The sequence below is a fragment of the Musca domestica genome, unplaced genomic scaffold (genome assembly GCF_030504385.1).
Source record: "Musca domestica strain aabys unplaced genomic scaffold, Musca_domestica.polishedcontigs.V.1.1 39, whole genome shotgun sequence".
NCBI lineage: Eukaryota > Metazoa > Arthropoda > Insecta > Diptera > Muscidae > Musca > Musca domestica.
The window spans coordinates 4,126,020-4,143,068 of NW_026712326.1; the positions used below are offsets into that span (position 1 = coordinate 4,126,020).

General features: G+C 34.9%; 1 protein-coding gene across 1 annotated transcript; it reads right to left on the bottom strand.

Moving 5' to 3' along the window:
• Positions 1–495: 495 nt before the first annotated feature.
• Positions 496–16,405, bottom strand: LOC101896127 (modular serine protease). Its single transcript, XM_059126526.1, has 5 exons — positions 16,081–16,405; positions 6,415–6,763; positions 3,989–4,935; positions 3,785–3,926; positions 496–1,264 (listed from the first exon to the last, which is right to left on the bottom strand). The coding sequence occupies exons 1-5, from the start codon at positions 16,151–16,153 to the stop codon at positions 943–945; spliced, it is 1,833 nt and encodes a 610-aa protein (XP_058982509.1). The 5' UTR covers positions 16,154–16,405; the 3' UTR covers positions 496–942.
• Between the last annotated feature and the right edge of the window lie 644 nt (positions 16,406–17,049).

Here is a 17,049-nt window from a genome sequence, read left to right on the forward strand (position 1 = left end):
TTGCAACGGATATTTCGTTTTAAATTATTTGATCGTAGATGGATTTGAAGCATATGCTGCGTTTAAACAGAAAAAGTTTGAAATTATACTTATCTTTACAGCCATTAGTACAATATTCCTGCATTATCTGACATCCCACTTGTATATGAAAAAATTACAACAGCAACATCAATAATTTTAATTGATTTTTTTAATGTACATTTACTTAACAATTTATTACAAAATACACATTTTAAGGAATCTCATTAAGAATAGGAACAGGAAGCAAAATGAAACCGTAAAAACTACATTTTAATTATATGAAATAATTATAATTAATTTTTTCTTTCGTTTTAAATAAATAAATATTTTTTAATTATTAAAAATAATGTAATTATAAGTTATTTAAATATGTAGTATTAACTTAATCATAATAATAAATAAAATAAAAAAATATATGAAAACTAAGACAAAAAAACTTAAAATAAATAAAAGAAAAACCAAAAAAATACAGAAAAAATAATGAACAGAAAAAAGAATAATTATAAAACAGAAGGAAAAAAGTTAATTAAATAAATGTCTTAACTATTAATCTACAACAAAAAAGTGATGACGAGCACAAATGCAGTTTTATTTGGAACAAATTATTTTTTTAATACTTTTAAATGATATTTTGGTTAATCTTAAAGAACAACTCCTAGTTGGGAGTTGGCCACCTTGCACCCATGAAGATAAGAATCTACATGATTTTCATTATTAAGACTAGTTTTCCTTTCCTAATGAAATTCCAGAAATCTGAAATATTTTAAGGACAAAGGGGGACCAATTTTAATAATGGTGTAAGGACACAACTGACAAAAGATATGTCAGCTATCTCTCCAAAACTCCCAATGCATTCATATTTCTGCTCCATTCCTATTTCATTCACTCGCTCGTTCGCTCTCTCTCTCTCTCCCTCTCTCTTTACAATATGGTATCATAACGTTTAATCTCCTTCAGAATGAATGGTATAAATTTCTCAATACGTATATATTCGATACTTGTATTGATTTGTTGACTTCCAAAACTTGAACCTTCCATCCGCGATATCAGAAATTCCAAATATTCTCTCGAAGTATCTCGTATTACACCCCGCCCCACATTCAAATGTGGTTCGCTAAGCAGTAGTGGATGATTTTCAAGACTCGGTAGGCATACAGGTTTCACACGAGAGGAGAAAAGGAAATAATTTTCCACTACCAATATGGCAATTTGTTCAGTTGGTGGTATTGATGGATATGTGGTCCTGAAAAAGAGGGACAAAAGAAATCGGTTAAAAATATAAAAGAGTAGTGATATGTCTGACTGGCTGGCTGACCAAGAATCAAAGCCCAGACAAAACGGCGGAAGCTAAAATCTTTGCACGAGGGGTGTGATAAGGTAGGATTCTTTGGGAAAATGTACTGTAAAACGTGGATTTTTTAAAGAATTTTTAGAGCCTCCATAAAGGCCAGAAAACGTGGATTGTTAAAGAATTTTTTGAAACCTCCTAAAGGCCAGAAAACGTGGATTTTTTAAAGAATTTTTAGAGCCTCCATAAAGGCCAGAAAACGTGGATTTTTTAAAGAATTTTTAGAGCCTCCATAAAGGCCAGAAAACGTGGATTTTTTAAAGAATTTTTAGAGCCTCCATAAAGGCCAGAAAACGTGGATTTTTTAAAGAATTTTTAGAGCCTCCATAAAGGCCAGAAAACGTGGATTTTTTATAGAATTTTTAGAGCCTCCATAAAGGCCAGAAAACGTGGATTTTTTAAAGAATTTTTAGAGCCTCCATAAAGGCCAGAAAACTTGGATATTTTAAAGAATTTTTAGAGCCTCCATAAAGGCCAGAAAAATTGAATTTTTTAAAGAATTTTTTGAGCCTCCATAAAGGCCAGAAAACTTGGATATTTTAAAGAATTTTTAGAGCCTCCATAAAGGCCAGAAAACTTGGATTTTTTAAAGAATTTTTAGAGCCTCCATAAAGGCCAGAAAACTTGGATTTTTTAAAGAATTTTTACAGCCAGAAAACGTGGATTTTTTAAAGAATTTTAGAGTCTCCCTAAACGGCAGAATTTGGTCTATTTTAAAAAATTATAGAGTCTCCCTAAAAAGAAAGTGGATTTTTTTAAAGAATTTTAGAGGCTCAAGAACTTGGATTCTTAAAGAATTATAGAGTTTCACTAAAGGCTCAAGAACGTGGATTTTTTTAAAAAAATTAAGGTATCAGAAAACGGGGATTTTTAGAGGAATTTTTAGAATCCCCGAAAAAGTGGATTTTGAAAATCAACGAAAACGGGGATTTTTTAAAGAACTTTTAGAGCCTCCATAAAGGCCAGAAAACGTGGATTTTTTAAAGAATTTTTAGAGCCTCCCCAAGGCCCAGAAAACGTGGATTTTTTAAAGAATTTTTACAGCCTCCATAAAGGCCAGAAAACGTGGATTTTTTAGAGAATTTTTAGAGCCTCCATAAAGTTCAGAAAACGTGGATTTTTTAGAGAATTTTTAGAGCCTCCATAAAGGCCAAAAAACGTGGATTTTTAAAAGAATTTTTAGAGCCTCCCCAAGGCCCAGAAAACGTGGATTTTTTAAAGAATTTTTACAGCCTCCATAAAGGCCAGAAAACGTGAATTTTTTTAGAGAATTTTCCTAAAGACCGGAAAACGTGGATTTTTAAAAAATTGTTAAACCCTCCCTAAAGACCAGAAAACGTGGATTTTTAAAAAATTGTTAAACCCTCCATAAAGACCAGAAAACGTGAATTTTTAAAAAATTGTTAAACCCTCCCTAAAGACCAGAAAACGTGGATTTTTAAAAAATTGTTAAACCCTCCCTAAAGACCAGAAAACGTGGATTTTTAAAAAATTGTTAAACCCTCCCTAAAGACCAGAAAACGTGGATTTTTAAAAAATTGTTAAACCCTCCCTAAAGACCAGAAAACGTGGATTTTTAAAAAATTGTTAAACCCTCCCTAAAGACCAGAAAACGTGGATTTTTAAAAAATTGTTAAACCCTCCCTAAAGACCAGAAAACGTGGATTTTTAAAAAATTGTTAAACCCTCCCTAAAGACCAGAAAACGTGGATTTTTAAAAAATTGTTAAACCCTCCCTAAAGACCAGAAAATGTGGATTTTTAAAAAATTTTTAAACCCTCCCTAAAGACCAGAATACGTGGATTTTTAAAGAATCTCCTGAAGAACAGAAAATCTGACTTTTTCGCGATGTTCTTATTAGTTTACACAATTTCCGAGGCCTTCGTGAATTTTTATAGAATTTTTACAGTTACATTATGGTCTTGAATCTTAGAAGGTCTTAAAGTCTAATAAAACTCCAGAAACGTGGACTTTTAAAGGGAAAACTTTTTTTAGGAATTTTAAAGTCTCTCTAAGGCCGACGTGTGGATTCTTTTTTAAAGATTTGTATAGTCTCCTTGAAGACCTCATAAGTGGATTTTTTTGTTTTTAGAGTCTAAAGGCTTTGATGTCATTAAACATTCTTAGGGTCTTCTGAATTTTTTAAAAACATTTAAGAGCCGCCCCTAAAACGTAATTTTTTACAGTTTCCATGAAGGCTCGAAAATTTGGATTTTTTATTTGAGTTGCTACGATTCACTGAATAGAAATTCTTAATCATTTTTAAAAGTTAAATTTTTTACCAATATGATACATAGCCTTTAAGGCTGTATATCTGAGGGTAATAAAATGCCCCTATTTATATTTTTGACCCAAGGAACACAGGTCTTGGAATCTAAGATGGATGAAGAACTTTATTTAAAAAAAAATACTTACACTCTAACAGCAGATATATTGTGTACCATAACCCTTTGCGTCTCGCCCTCTCTATAGACGTTATTGTAATAACCTTCAACAACATTGTAGACCAAATGATCGGTGGTATATACCCCATCTCCTGACAATAAACAGTTACTAGCTAAAAATACACAAATTAATAATCGCGTTATATTTCGAATATATAAATTTAAAATATTTTACCTGATAACACAATTTTAGCTGAAACAATAACGCCGCTGCAAATCGGCAGATAGAGCGTTGAATAGGATCGCCGAAACACTGTCACATCCCAGGGCTTAATTGGATTGCGTTTCTCTTCCTCACTCAAGACCCCACAGCGTGGAATACACCTAAACTTTGGACGATTCCAGACACCATCAAAGTTGCAATACATGGTCATGCTGTCGATGAGATTGAGACGTTTTCGCATATAACCAGGCGAACAGAAAATCTTGGCCTCCGTACCAATTGGAGCGTTATGATAACAACTAACCGGAGTGTTATTGTACGAACATGATGCAACTGTGGAAATTCCACTCACCACAGAATTGGGAGTGCAAAAACGGGCGGGACCAGCAAATGAAGGTCTCATTGTCGAGGTGGGCAGGCGCGAGGTTTGAGTTGGTGTTGATGGCACAAAGAAAGGTCTAGATGTTGTTGGCGAGGTTTGAGTTGGTCTTGATGGCACAAAGACAGGCCTAGATGGTGTTGGCGAGGTTTGAATTGGTGTTGATGGCACAAAGAAAGGTCTAGATGTTGTTGGCGGTGTCCCCCTGCTAGTGACTCCTGACTCCTGAATTGGCGGAGCTTGAGTATATATTGGAATCCTGGACGTAACATAGTCTGGTCTTCTGGTACCTGGCACAGTTGTTTTAGTTCCATTTTGGGATTCTGTTGCATTCAACGCCGATACTCCACAATGACTGGGTATTTCATCGGAACCATCTAAACAATCTTTAATTCCGTTGCATCTTGCAATACCTGGCACGCAAGCACCATAACCACAACGGAACGTATAATCGGGACAATCGAAAATACTACATATTTCCATCGTTTCGTCACTGCCATCCTTGCAGTCGGCTATGCCATCACACATCGTATCTCGGGAAATACATTCTCCCGATTTACATTGCATGTGCGAGAATAACCTGGAAGGAGATTGAAACTTTTTAATATTGAAAGGTTAAAATATTTTAATTTTTACAAAATACTTGGAGTTTCGCTAAAGCCCACAAAACCGGACTTTTAAGGAATTTCTATAGACTATCTAAAGCCCCGAAAATGTGCATTTTTTTAAGATTTTTAGAGATTTTTTTATTTTTTTTTAAGATTCTGGCCTTTAGAGAAAACGTGGTTTTTTTGAAGAATTTTTAGAGACCCCTAAAGGCCAGAAAACTTGGACTTTCCAAAAAATTTTTAGAGACCCCTAAAGGCCAGAAAACTTGGATTTGTTCAAGAATGTTTAGAGACCCCTAAAGGCCAGAAAACGTGTATTTTTTGAAGAATTTTTAGAGACCCTTTAAGGCCAGAAAACGTTGATTTTTAAAGAGTTTTTAGATTTTTAATGAGTTTTTTTAACGGCCAAAAAAAGGTGGATTTTTAAGAAATTTTAGAGTCTATCTAAAGACCAGAAAACGTGAACTTTTAAATAATATTTAGAGACACCTTAAGGCCAGAAAACGTGGACTTTTAAACGAATTGTTAGAGACCCATAAAGGCCAAGAACGTTTTTTAAGAATTTTTAGAGACCCCTAAACGCTAAAAGTTTAAAGAACTTTTAGGTATTACTAAATGCCAGGAAAAGTGGATTTTTTTTAATAAAATTAGAGACACCTAAAGGCCAGAAAACGAGGATCTTTTAAAGAATTTTTAGAGATCACTAAATGCATAAAACGTGGATTTTTTTAAAGAATTTTCCGAGACCCCTAAAGACCAGAAAGCGTGGATTTTTAAAAAAATGTTAGAGAAACCTAAAGGCCATAAAACCTGGATTTTCTAAAGAATTTTCCGAGACCCCTAAAGACCAGAAATCTTGGATTTTCTAAAGAATTTGCCAAGACCCCTAAATACAATAAATAGTGGATTTTCCAAAAAAAATTAGAGACCCTAAATTTTTTTAAAGAATTTTCCGAGACCCTTAAAAGCCGAAAAACGTGGATTTTTAAAAAATGTTAGAGAAACATAAAGACCTTAAAACGTGAATTTTTTTAAAGAATTTTCCGATACCCGTAAAGACCAGAAATCTTGAATTTTCTAAAGAATTTTCCGAGACCCCTAAAGACGTAATTTTTTTTAAGAATTTTTAGAGACCCTTGAAGGCCAGAAAACGTGGATTTTTTTAAAGAGTTTTTATAGACCCCTAAAAGCCAAAAAACTTGGATTTTTTTAAAGAATTTCTAGAGACCCCTAAAGCCCAGAAAACCTGTATTATTTGAAGAATTTTTAGAGTCTATCTATAGCTCAGAAAACATGGATTATTTAAAGAATTCTTAGAGTCAATCTAAAAAAATTGAGTTTATCTAAAGCCCAAGAAACGTAGATTTTGGGGTGTCTCCACACATTTGGGAGCCGTTTAAAATTAAAAATAAAAATAAAAAATTGAAATATATCTATAGACTCAAACTCACCAACAACTTCCTCTTAGATCTTGGAACAAATCTGACGAACTATCGCACAGATAGCGTAATTCATCAGAACCATCAATACAATTTCGCACTCCATTGCAGCGATCATTTCCCGATATACAGCCACCGTAGGCACACTTGAAGGCATAATCCGGACAAGTACTGTCAAGACAATGTTCCATTGTCTCGTCGGATTTATCCTCACAATGTATCACACCATCGCACAACTCCTCAATGTGGATGCACTGGCCATTGTTACATTGCCAGCTGTACAGTGAATTTATCGAACATTCCGCTACAGAATCATTCGATGAGGACTGATTTGAGTAATCCAAATCTGAAGATGAGTCAACTAAAAAGAGAGGGAGAAAGGAGAAAAGTATTAGGTGCCTACAATTAATAAAAATTAAATTGCAGAATAATAACTTAAATAAATAAATTTTAATTCCTAAATGGTTTTAATTAAATGATTCTGTTACATCCTTTACCGATTATTTTTATTTACGTTGAAAAGTCTTCAAAATCATTTTCAAAACTTTAGGAAATTCCAAATTAAACACCCATTTATGAGTGTACACTAATAGTTTATCATTTTCCCCGGAATTCCTCTAAGAATCATAAGTGCAGTGCATAAGTGCGATAAACAAATGTGACGTCAATGGTTTGAATTGGACCTTCTGTGAATTGTTTATCGCCACAGGTGTTTTTTTGGATGATTAAAAATAAATATTTGCGGAAATGGTGCTATGAATAAGTGCATTTTTCCGTGTAAAATTCAAACACTACACTGCACAATAGAAAAAATAATTACATTATAATAATTATTGTTAAAGAGAGGCCAAAAAAATGAAAAACAGTGTTGCAAAAATATTTTTGACATATCCGACAAAAAGATGGAGTTTAAAAAACAAATCGAGAAGGTCCTAAAGTATTTTAGTATGGAGTGCCATCTTTTATAACCCACAAAAACTCTGGCTGTTTTTTGACGTTTTTGTTTTATTTAAAAATGGTGAAGATATTCATCCAATTTTGCGGTGATTGTTCTTTGATTCAATTTTCTGATTGGTTTGTTTTTAGTCTTTGTTGTTCTTTTTAAAAAGGGTTATTCTAGGGGGTTTTGTTATATTATAAGTGGGAGATAGAAGCTATGAAAACATTATTCAGTCTCTTTAAAAACCAGTGGCAAAGTTACTAGCCTCACCTCTAATTTTGAATGATGATACAACTTAGGAGACGATTTAGCCCTGTCCGTCCGCTTATCCGTCCGTATGTCTGTTAAGAAAAAAAATTTTGCGCAGATAAGTCTTTTGTCTGCAGGCACATTAAGTTCGAAGATGGCCTATACCGGTCCCACACATCGGTACTTCCGATATTCGGTATTTAATTTATTGAAGCCAAATTTTTCTATGGAAATGTCCGAAAATCCACACAAGAAGTCCTTTCTAAGCGGTAACGAGCGATGGTACGAGACACAAAAGATTTATTCACATTTAAATGCTGGAGTGCTCTAACGATAGCCACTTGTGGTTTTCCAGCCAAAAAAATCACACTATCATTTTTTTCTGGAAAATTCTTACCAAAATGCTTTGGTACGCTTGTAAACAATACAATGAACTGTCACTGGAATAATTTTAACAGCTATCGGACGAGTGGCTTAGAAATGACAGCAGTCTGAAATTGGTTGCCATTTTTTTTTTTCATCTCAACCTGTATGGGGGCTATACCAAAATGAGCACCTGCACAGACAATTTTCTGTCATAGACTGTAGTATCTATTACGAACTTCAAATACCAAATTTGAAACCATTCCTGTGATTAATGTCACTGAAATCATGAAAATACCGAATAACGGGAGGTGCCGTTATATGGGGCGAATACGAAGACGTGGACCTGCACAGACCATTTTCTGTCTTAGGCTGTACTATCCATAATGAAATACAAATACCAAATTTGAAACATTTTCGGTGAATATTGTCGCTAAATTTATTAAATACCGGATATCGGGAGGTGCCGTTATATGGAGGCTATACCAAAACGAGGACCTACATGGACTATTTTCAATACCAAAAGTCCTGCAGACATAATATACATTTGAGTAAAACTTTATCAACATACTTCATTTCGTGCGGAAGCTAGGCATCTCTAATTCGACATAGAATTTTATGCTGATCAAAAATATATATGCTGTTTCGAGATGTTACAAACGGAATGACAAACTTAATATACCCTCCATACTATGGTGGAGGGTATAAAAATGGAAACGATTCCGGTGAAAGAGGTGACACAAATAATTTAAATACCGAATATCAGGAGGTACATTTATATGGGATCCACACGAAAACTTGGACCTATACAGACGGTTTTCTGCAAAGATGTTTGCTACATATTGAGATCATAATTTGGCAATTTAGACCAAATTCGGGTTTCAACCAAGAGATCTTATATCTGCCAGTACAGTTATGTTGGGGATACCAAAAGTCCTGCATCAACCCGTTTTACAATTTTATCAAATGCATTGAGCATTTTTGGCGATATTTCCATTGAAAAATTCGTTTAGGGTCAATACCTACAGTTGACCGTTTCGATTATATGGGACTAATGTTGAAACGCAGACTGATATGGACATTTTTCGTAGATGAAAAACCTAAATTAGCCAAATACAGGCCATTGCCAGAAATTCAGGTCTACCAGACAGACGAATACTGTCAAATCGGCTTCAAATCTCCTAAAATGGATTTCGTGCACATGCTACACTGTGAACCACTCTACGTCGGGATTTTCGCAGCGTGAAATAATCACATATTTAAAAAAAATGCGAATGTAACAAAAATAATCTCATTTTGATTCCAATGTTATGTTTTGCTCTGATATTGACTGGGGATTTCCAAGCCGTTGTATTTCTTGCACTCCAAAAAAAAACCAATTTGTGTGAAATACAAGAACGTATGTCTTATCAGCTGCGGTCCCCAAACAAACATATTGCTCATTTAATCAAACAGGGTCACATCTCAAAAAATTCAGTTATATTCGCATTTTTGCTATGGGTAGAGATTTGACTTAACGAATTAAAAAAAATTATCGCAAAAAAAGTTATTTTTATTAATTTTTTTTGCAAATAGGTCACCAGATAAAGGTGCCAAATTTCATTGCAAGATCAAGCATGGCTTGAAGTATTTAAGTGCTGCATGAACGCAAAATACTGTTGATTTTTTCAAATTCCAACTAAAAAAGCCTGTAACTCCTTAAGTTTAACAGATAGCAACATGAACAATTGAGAATAAAATAATGCAAGATTCGTAGAAAAAATAGAAATTGAAAAAGAAAACATGTAAAAAAACAGCTAAGTTCGGAGGGGCCGAACTTTTTATACCCTCCACATTTGAAAAAAAATTAGAAAATTTTCAAAAGAATTCCGTCGGAAAATACCGCATAAAATGAAAACCATTTTATGGGGGCCTATACAAAGGCGTGGTCCTGCATAATAATTTTGTGTCATAGGCTGTAGTAACAGCTTCGAACTTTATATACGACATTTGAAACAATTCCGGAGTATAATATCGCAAAAATCATCAAATTACCGAATATTGGGAGGTAACGTTATATGGAAGCTATACGATATCGTAGACAATTCTCTTCCTGGGGATAAAGTACTCACAAGGAACTCCTTTTGTGGATTTTAAGACAATTCCAATGAAAAATTCGGCTGAAATCATCAAAATACCGAATATCGAGGGCCATACGATATCGTGTACCGATATAGATAATTCTCTTCCAATGGATAAAGTACTCACAAAGAACCACGTCTTTGTATAGCCCCCATATAACGGTACCTCCCTATATTCGGCAGTTTCAAGAATTTAGCGACATTATTCACCGGAGTTGTTTCAAATTTCGTATTTAGAGTTCGCAATGTGAACTACAGTCTATGACAGAAAATTGTCTATGTAGGTTCAGGCCTTCGTACAGGCCCCATGTATCAGTGCCTCCCGGAAGTTTCGTATTTGAATATTGTAATGGCTTACGACATAAGTTGCCTATGCAGGTCCACGACTTTGTATAGATCCCAATATATTGGCTATATTCGGTATTTTAAGAACTTTGAATACCCTCTACCATTTGGAACGAATTAGAAAATTTCAAAAAAATAAAATCCATTATAAATTCTGTTAAAATGTTTAATTAATCTAACATCGGAAGGTGCCGATATATGGGGGGACATACCATATTGTGGTCCTATATAGACAATTACCTTTCAGGGGTTAAAGTGCTCACAAAGAACTCCTTGTGTGGATTTTCAGACAATACCATAGGAAAATATGGCTAAAATCATAAAAATACCGAATATCGGGGGTACCGTTATATGGGGGATATACGATATCGTTAACCTATATAGAGAATTCTCTTCCAAGGGATAAAGTACTCACAAGGAACTCCTTGTGTGTATTATCGGAGAATTCCGTTCCGAATGTGGCTAAAATCATCAAAATAACGAATATCGAGGGGTACCGTTATATGGGGGCTATACGATATCGTGGATCTATATAAATAATTCTCTTCCGAGGTATAAAGAACCCACTAGGGACTCCTTGTGTGGAATTTCAGACAATTCCATTAAAAAATGTGACTAACATCATCAAAATACCGGATATCGGCTGGTACCATTATATGGGGGCTATACGATTTCGTGGACCGATATAGCCCATCTTCGAACTTGACCTGCCTGCAGACAAAAGAGGGATCTGTGCAAAATTTCAGCTTCCTATATTAATTCGGTTAGACTGTAGCGTGATTACAACAGACGGACGGACAGGGCTAAATCGTCTTAGAATTTTACGCTGATCAACAATATATATATTTTGTTGGGTCTAAAATGATTATTTCGATGAGTTACAAACGGAATGACGAACTTAATATACCCTCCATACTATGTATGCTGGAGGGTATAAAAATGGTGTCATGTACCACATTTGGATTATAAGGGGGGGGGGGGGGGGGTTTCGTTTCTAAAGAAGAGGTATTTGGTCATTTCCCAATTGTTAGTAAAACATGTTCCGCGAGCAATACTCAATTTCTATTTATTTTCAATTTTACGACTCTACTCTCTTAATCTCTTATATGGGATTATTGATATTCTTGCTCTATTCATATTAATCCTAGTGACAATGGTATTGCTAAACAATAACAAGAGAGAGAGAGAGAGATAAAATGCGCCACAAAGGGGGACGAATAAAAAGGAACAGTGTTTATGTGTGGGGTATGTTCAGTAAAAAGCTACAGTGATGCTGCTCTAGGATTTCTCACAAAAACTACTGAAATGTATGCCGTTGTGCATTTGTTTGTAATAGGGAGAAGGAAGCGAGATAGACCCATAGTAACTTTTGAGGAGCTTCATAGAATCACTTTCTGAGTGGATTTATGCATGTCAGACCGTCCGTCCATTCATGTATTCTTGTGAACAAAATGCAGGTGGCATTTAATACCCGACTGAGATGAAATTTTCCAATTATACAATTATTTTCCAATTATACAACTCCCACATATAATGATCCGATATCATGTTTATTGTGCACAAAATGGCTAATATTATTATATTGGTCGACTCAATTCATCCTAGAATCAAATATTTCAAATTCTGTGAAAATCAGTTTAGATTTGGATATAGCTCACATATTTATCTTCAACCGATTTCGGGTTAATTGAGCACCAACTTGCTAATATCTGTCCAACTGACCTGAGTTTTGGCACATCCGACCGAATTAATTATAAAAGCAAGTACATCAAATTTGTAGAATATCAGTTCAGATATAGCAATAGCTCCCATATATATTGTATCCTATTTGTTGTTACAGCTTACATTTCGGCCAAGTGAAGCAACTCTTTAGCTCTTTTGAGTCTATTTTCTTTTCGTTGCGGTGTAAGTTCGTGCCCTTTTTTGGAATTTCAATGGCTTTACCCAGAGCTCATTTTCCAATATTTGGCGAATAGAATATTGCGATATGTTCAGCTCACGAGCCATTTTTCGGCCACTGCAACGCGGGATTCGATCAAGTCGTTTTTTACTTTTCGAACCATTTTTGCTGATGTTGCTGTTTTCTTCCGTTCACTTTCTTGACGTCGGGATACGCTACCAGTATCACGGTAACGAGCGATTGCACGAGACACAAAAGATTTATTCACATTTAAATGTTGGAGTGCTCTAACGATAGCCACTTGTGGTTTTCCAGCCAAATATAAGGAAATCTTACTATCACGCTAGAATTCCATCACGAATAACTTTTTTTCTGGAAAATTGTCAACAAAATGCTTTTGTACGCTTGTAAACAATATGATGAGCTGTCACTGGAATAATTTTAACAGTCATTGGACGAGTGGCTTTGAATTGACAGCAGTCTGAAGTTGCTTGCAGTTGTTTCACCTCACCCTGTATTTACATTCACTACAAACTAAGTCTCATCTCGGTTAAACCCATCCAATTAACATCGTGCAAGTCTTACGTTATGCCCAGCAACGTAATACGAATTAGTGAGGGTAATTCGGATTTCTTGCTTATCACAAAACGTGTTGTTGTCGGTTTTGTTATTTTTTGTTTAATTGTTTTAGAATAGGTAATACGTCAATTTTGTGTTTCTGATAACAAATGATTTACGTTGAGAATGACAATAAATATTTTCTCGTCTAAAAAAATGAAAAATTATAGACATTCGGCGATTAAAAGAACAATAAATATGGAACTTAGATCCTTGTACTCCCAAAAACCCGAAAAGATTACGAAGTTAAGGGCTTTCCCATTCCTCTTTCTAATAAAAATCATCCCTAAGTGTCCTAACAAAGTATGTATATTCTTGATCAGCGTAAAATTCTAAGACGATTTAGCCATGTCCATGCGTCTGTTATAACCACGATAGAGTCAAAACGAATAAAGATAGAAAGCTACAATTTTGCACAGATCTGTCTTTTGTCTGCAGGCAGGTCAAGTTCAAAGATGGGTATAACGGTACCCGCCGATATTCGGTATTTTGATGATTTTAGTCACATTTTTCAACGGAATTATCTGAAAATCCACACAGGGAGTTCCTTGTGAGTACTCAATCCCCTGGAAGAGAATTGTCTATATAGGTCCACGATATCTTATAGCCCCCATATAACGGTACCCCCGTTATTCGGTACTTTGATGATTTTAGCCACATTTTTCAACGGAATTGTCTAAAAATACACAAAAGGAGTTCCTTGTAAATACATTACCCTCTGGAAGAGAATTGTCTATATAGGTCCACGTATATAATATATTCCCTATATAACCGTTCCTCTCGATATTCGATCGTATTTTGATGGTTTTGCAACGCTATTCACCTGAATTGTTTCAAATTTTGTATTTATAGTTCGTTACAGTTACTACAGGCTATGACACAATATAATGGTTTTCATTTGAGCGGTATTTTCCGACGAACTTTTTTTTTGAAAATTTTCAAGTTTCTTCCAAATGGTAGAGGGTATAAAAAGTTAGCTGCTTTTTTACTTGTTTTTTTTTTTTTTTTTTTTTGAAAATTTCCAAATTCGTTTCAAACGATGGAGGGAATTCAAAGTTTGTCCCGGCCGAACTTACTGCTTCTTTATTTGTTTCTTTGTTTTTTTTTTTATATAGAATTGAAATAGAGATTTCACTACTATGGTGACCTATATTTAAATTTGATGAGCAAATATTGTATATTTCACGTCATCCTTTAAAAAGTCTGCTTCGTGGGAGAACTTTTCATAAACTCGAATCAACTACGGCTTTAAACCTATAATGTGTTTTTAATATTTTTATACCCTACACCACAAGGTGGTTAGGGTGTTATGTCTTTGTGCATTTGTTTGTAACAGGCAAAAGGAAACGAGATAGACCCATAGTTCCTTTTGATGATCTGCATAGAATCACATTCTGAGTCGATTTATGCATGTCCGTCCATCCGTCTGTCCGTCTGTCCATGTATTTTTGTAAACAAAGTACAGGTCGCATTTAATGCCCTATTTTGTCGCATTTAATGCCCTAATATTGCACAAATCATTTGTTTGGCCCAAGGACGAACCCTATTGAAATTGGAGATAATCGGTCAAAATTTAGATATAGCTCCCATATATATCTTCGTCCGATTTGCCTTTTATTGTGCACCAAACGTGTAATATCAGCCCGAATTGTATGGAATTTTGCATATAGACCCAAATTAGGCCTGAAAATGCCGAATTTGATCGAAATTGGTTCAGATATAGCTATAGCTCCCATATATATTGTTCATCCGATTTGTTATTTTTGTCCTCCGCAGCCGTAATATGCACTCTGCAACAACAATATTTGGGGAAATATATCAAATACAGCTCCGAAATACATTTGCTAAATTTTATTGAGATCGGTTCAGATTTGGATATAGCTCCCATATATAACTTCGTCCGATTTACCTTTTATTGTGCACCAAACGTCTAATATTTGCCCAAATTGGATGAAAATTGGCACTTACGACCGAATTGAGACTAGAAGCTAGTATGTCAAATTTGGTGAAGATCGGTTCAGATATAGCTATAGCTCCCGTATATACTGTTCATCCGATTTGTCATATTTGTTACCCACAGCCGTAACAACGATATTCAGGGAAATATATTAAATACAGCTCAGAAATATCTTTGCAAAATTTTATCGAGATCGGTACCGATTTGGATATAGCTCACATATATATTTTCACCGATTTCAAATAAATTGTGCACCAAATGGGCAATACAAGTCCGAATTTAAAAGATACAAATGCTTCGGCATATTTAGTCCTTTGAACTTTAAATTATAATTATAATCAAAGCGTGTATGATTGAATTCTCCCATAAAAACTTTTAATTGTTATGCGCAGCTCTACTAAATTAGCAAAGTGGTGTAGGGTATCATAAAGTCGGCCCGCCCGACTTTAAGACTTTCTTTACAGGTTTTAATTAATATATTTATGAATTGCTGGCGTTTAGGTAAGATTCAGATTTTCTAAGACACATAGGGGAATTTTATGACAAATAATTTTGTAGAATATTTGGACTTGCTACGAAGGCATAAGAACCAAACAAAAATACCAAAACGATCGCTTTGTTGGCTCACTTGAAGGTTAAAATTTTCGAAAAATATAATCTTTGTGTTTGTATGTGCAATATTGCGGAAGATGCTTTATACCTACAGTAAATAGATTCCAAGGAATTTTAATTCAAAAATTTCAAACAAATATGGGATAGTGAAATGTATAAAATATTACATATACCCAGCCTGTAAACGTTCAGGTTGATAACCCCATTCTAAAATTGGGAGACTTGACCCCCCTCTATACTATATTCCTTATTTGGCGATGTAAACATTCAAAACGCCAATACACGTGTCTTCTATTTTTAGCTCTACTTTCACGATCTGCTGGGTTTTCCCTGTAATTATTTTATGTGTTGGACAGTGTTATCGACGATCTGCCACTTCAAGTCATTCTTTAGGGATGTTGCGATCTTATTGAAACTGGAAAGTTTTTTTTTTTTTGTTCCATCTAGATTGCAGGTATGTATAACAGGTTCGGCCGGCTCGAAACGAACACATTTATCGTACTATTCGGTCGTACCAAAACAAACGAAACACCAAGAAAAGTAACCTTGTTGTCATTTTGAACTGAATACTTACAAATTTCAGCATTGACCATCAGTTGGCAAGCCAGCAGAAACAAATGTACACAAATGCAATAGAATTTATTCATTTCTTTTTATTTTTCGGACCGATAATTTTGTATTGATATCTTCCACAATGATGTGCACAAAACAATTATAGGTTTTTTATTTATTTATTTTTTTGTAAAAAACAAGACACAATTAATTAAATATTACGCTGTTTTCGATTCGATTCGATTCGCTTTGTTTTGATTTCTTTTTGTTTGGTTCTCATTACGCGCTAACCGGTATGATGGAACTTGTACTTGCCGCCAGTGGCAACCGCATCGAGTGTAAAGTACTACTGAATGAATGGAATTCTTAACACACCGCTTTATGGAGGGAAAACATGTTTCTTTCGTCTCAGAGAATGTTTTTGAGAAACCCTCAGTTTGTTTAGTCTCTCGTAGAGGCAAGAGCTGCCGTTTATTGGAAGTTTTCTCTGTATTCTCTACTGTTGCAATACGCACACAGCAAGCTTTCTTCATGTTGTTGGGGATTTTTGTTAAAATGGGGAATATTTCGTTGACCCATCGCAAGCTGGAGGGTATATTTCGGAACTGGAAATTCTAAAATATTTTCAATTATAATCAGTTAGTAGGAGATCCATATACCCCGATACATATGAGATACATATACCCCGAACACTTGTTTAATTTAAGCGCGTTTGGGGACGCACCTTAAAAAATTGGACCTGTACAGGGTGACATGAAAAAATTGCAACCAACTTGAAACTGCTGTCATTGCAACCAACTTGAAATGCTGTCATTTGGCTGGAAAAGTACAAGTGGCTATCGTTAGAGCACTCCAGCATTTAAATGTGAAAAAATCTTTTGTGTCTTATACCATCGCTCGTTGCCGTAATACTGGTAGCGTAGCCCGATGTAGAGGAAGTGGACGAAAGAAAACAGCAACATCAGTAGAAATGGTTCGAAAAGTAAAGAAG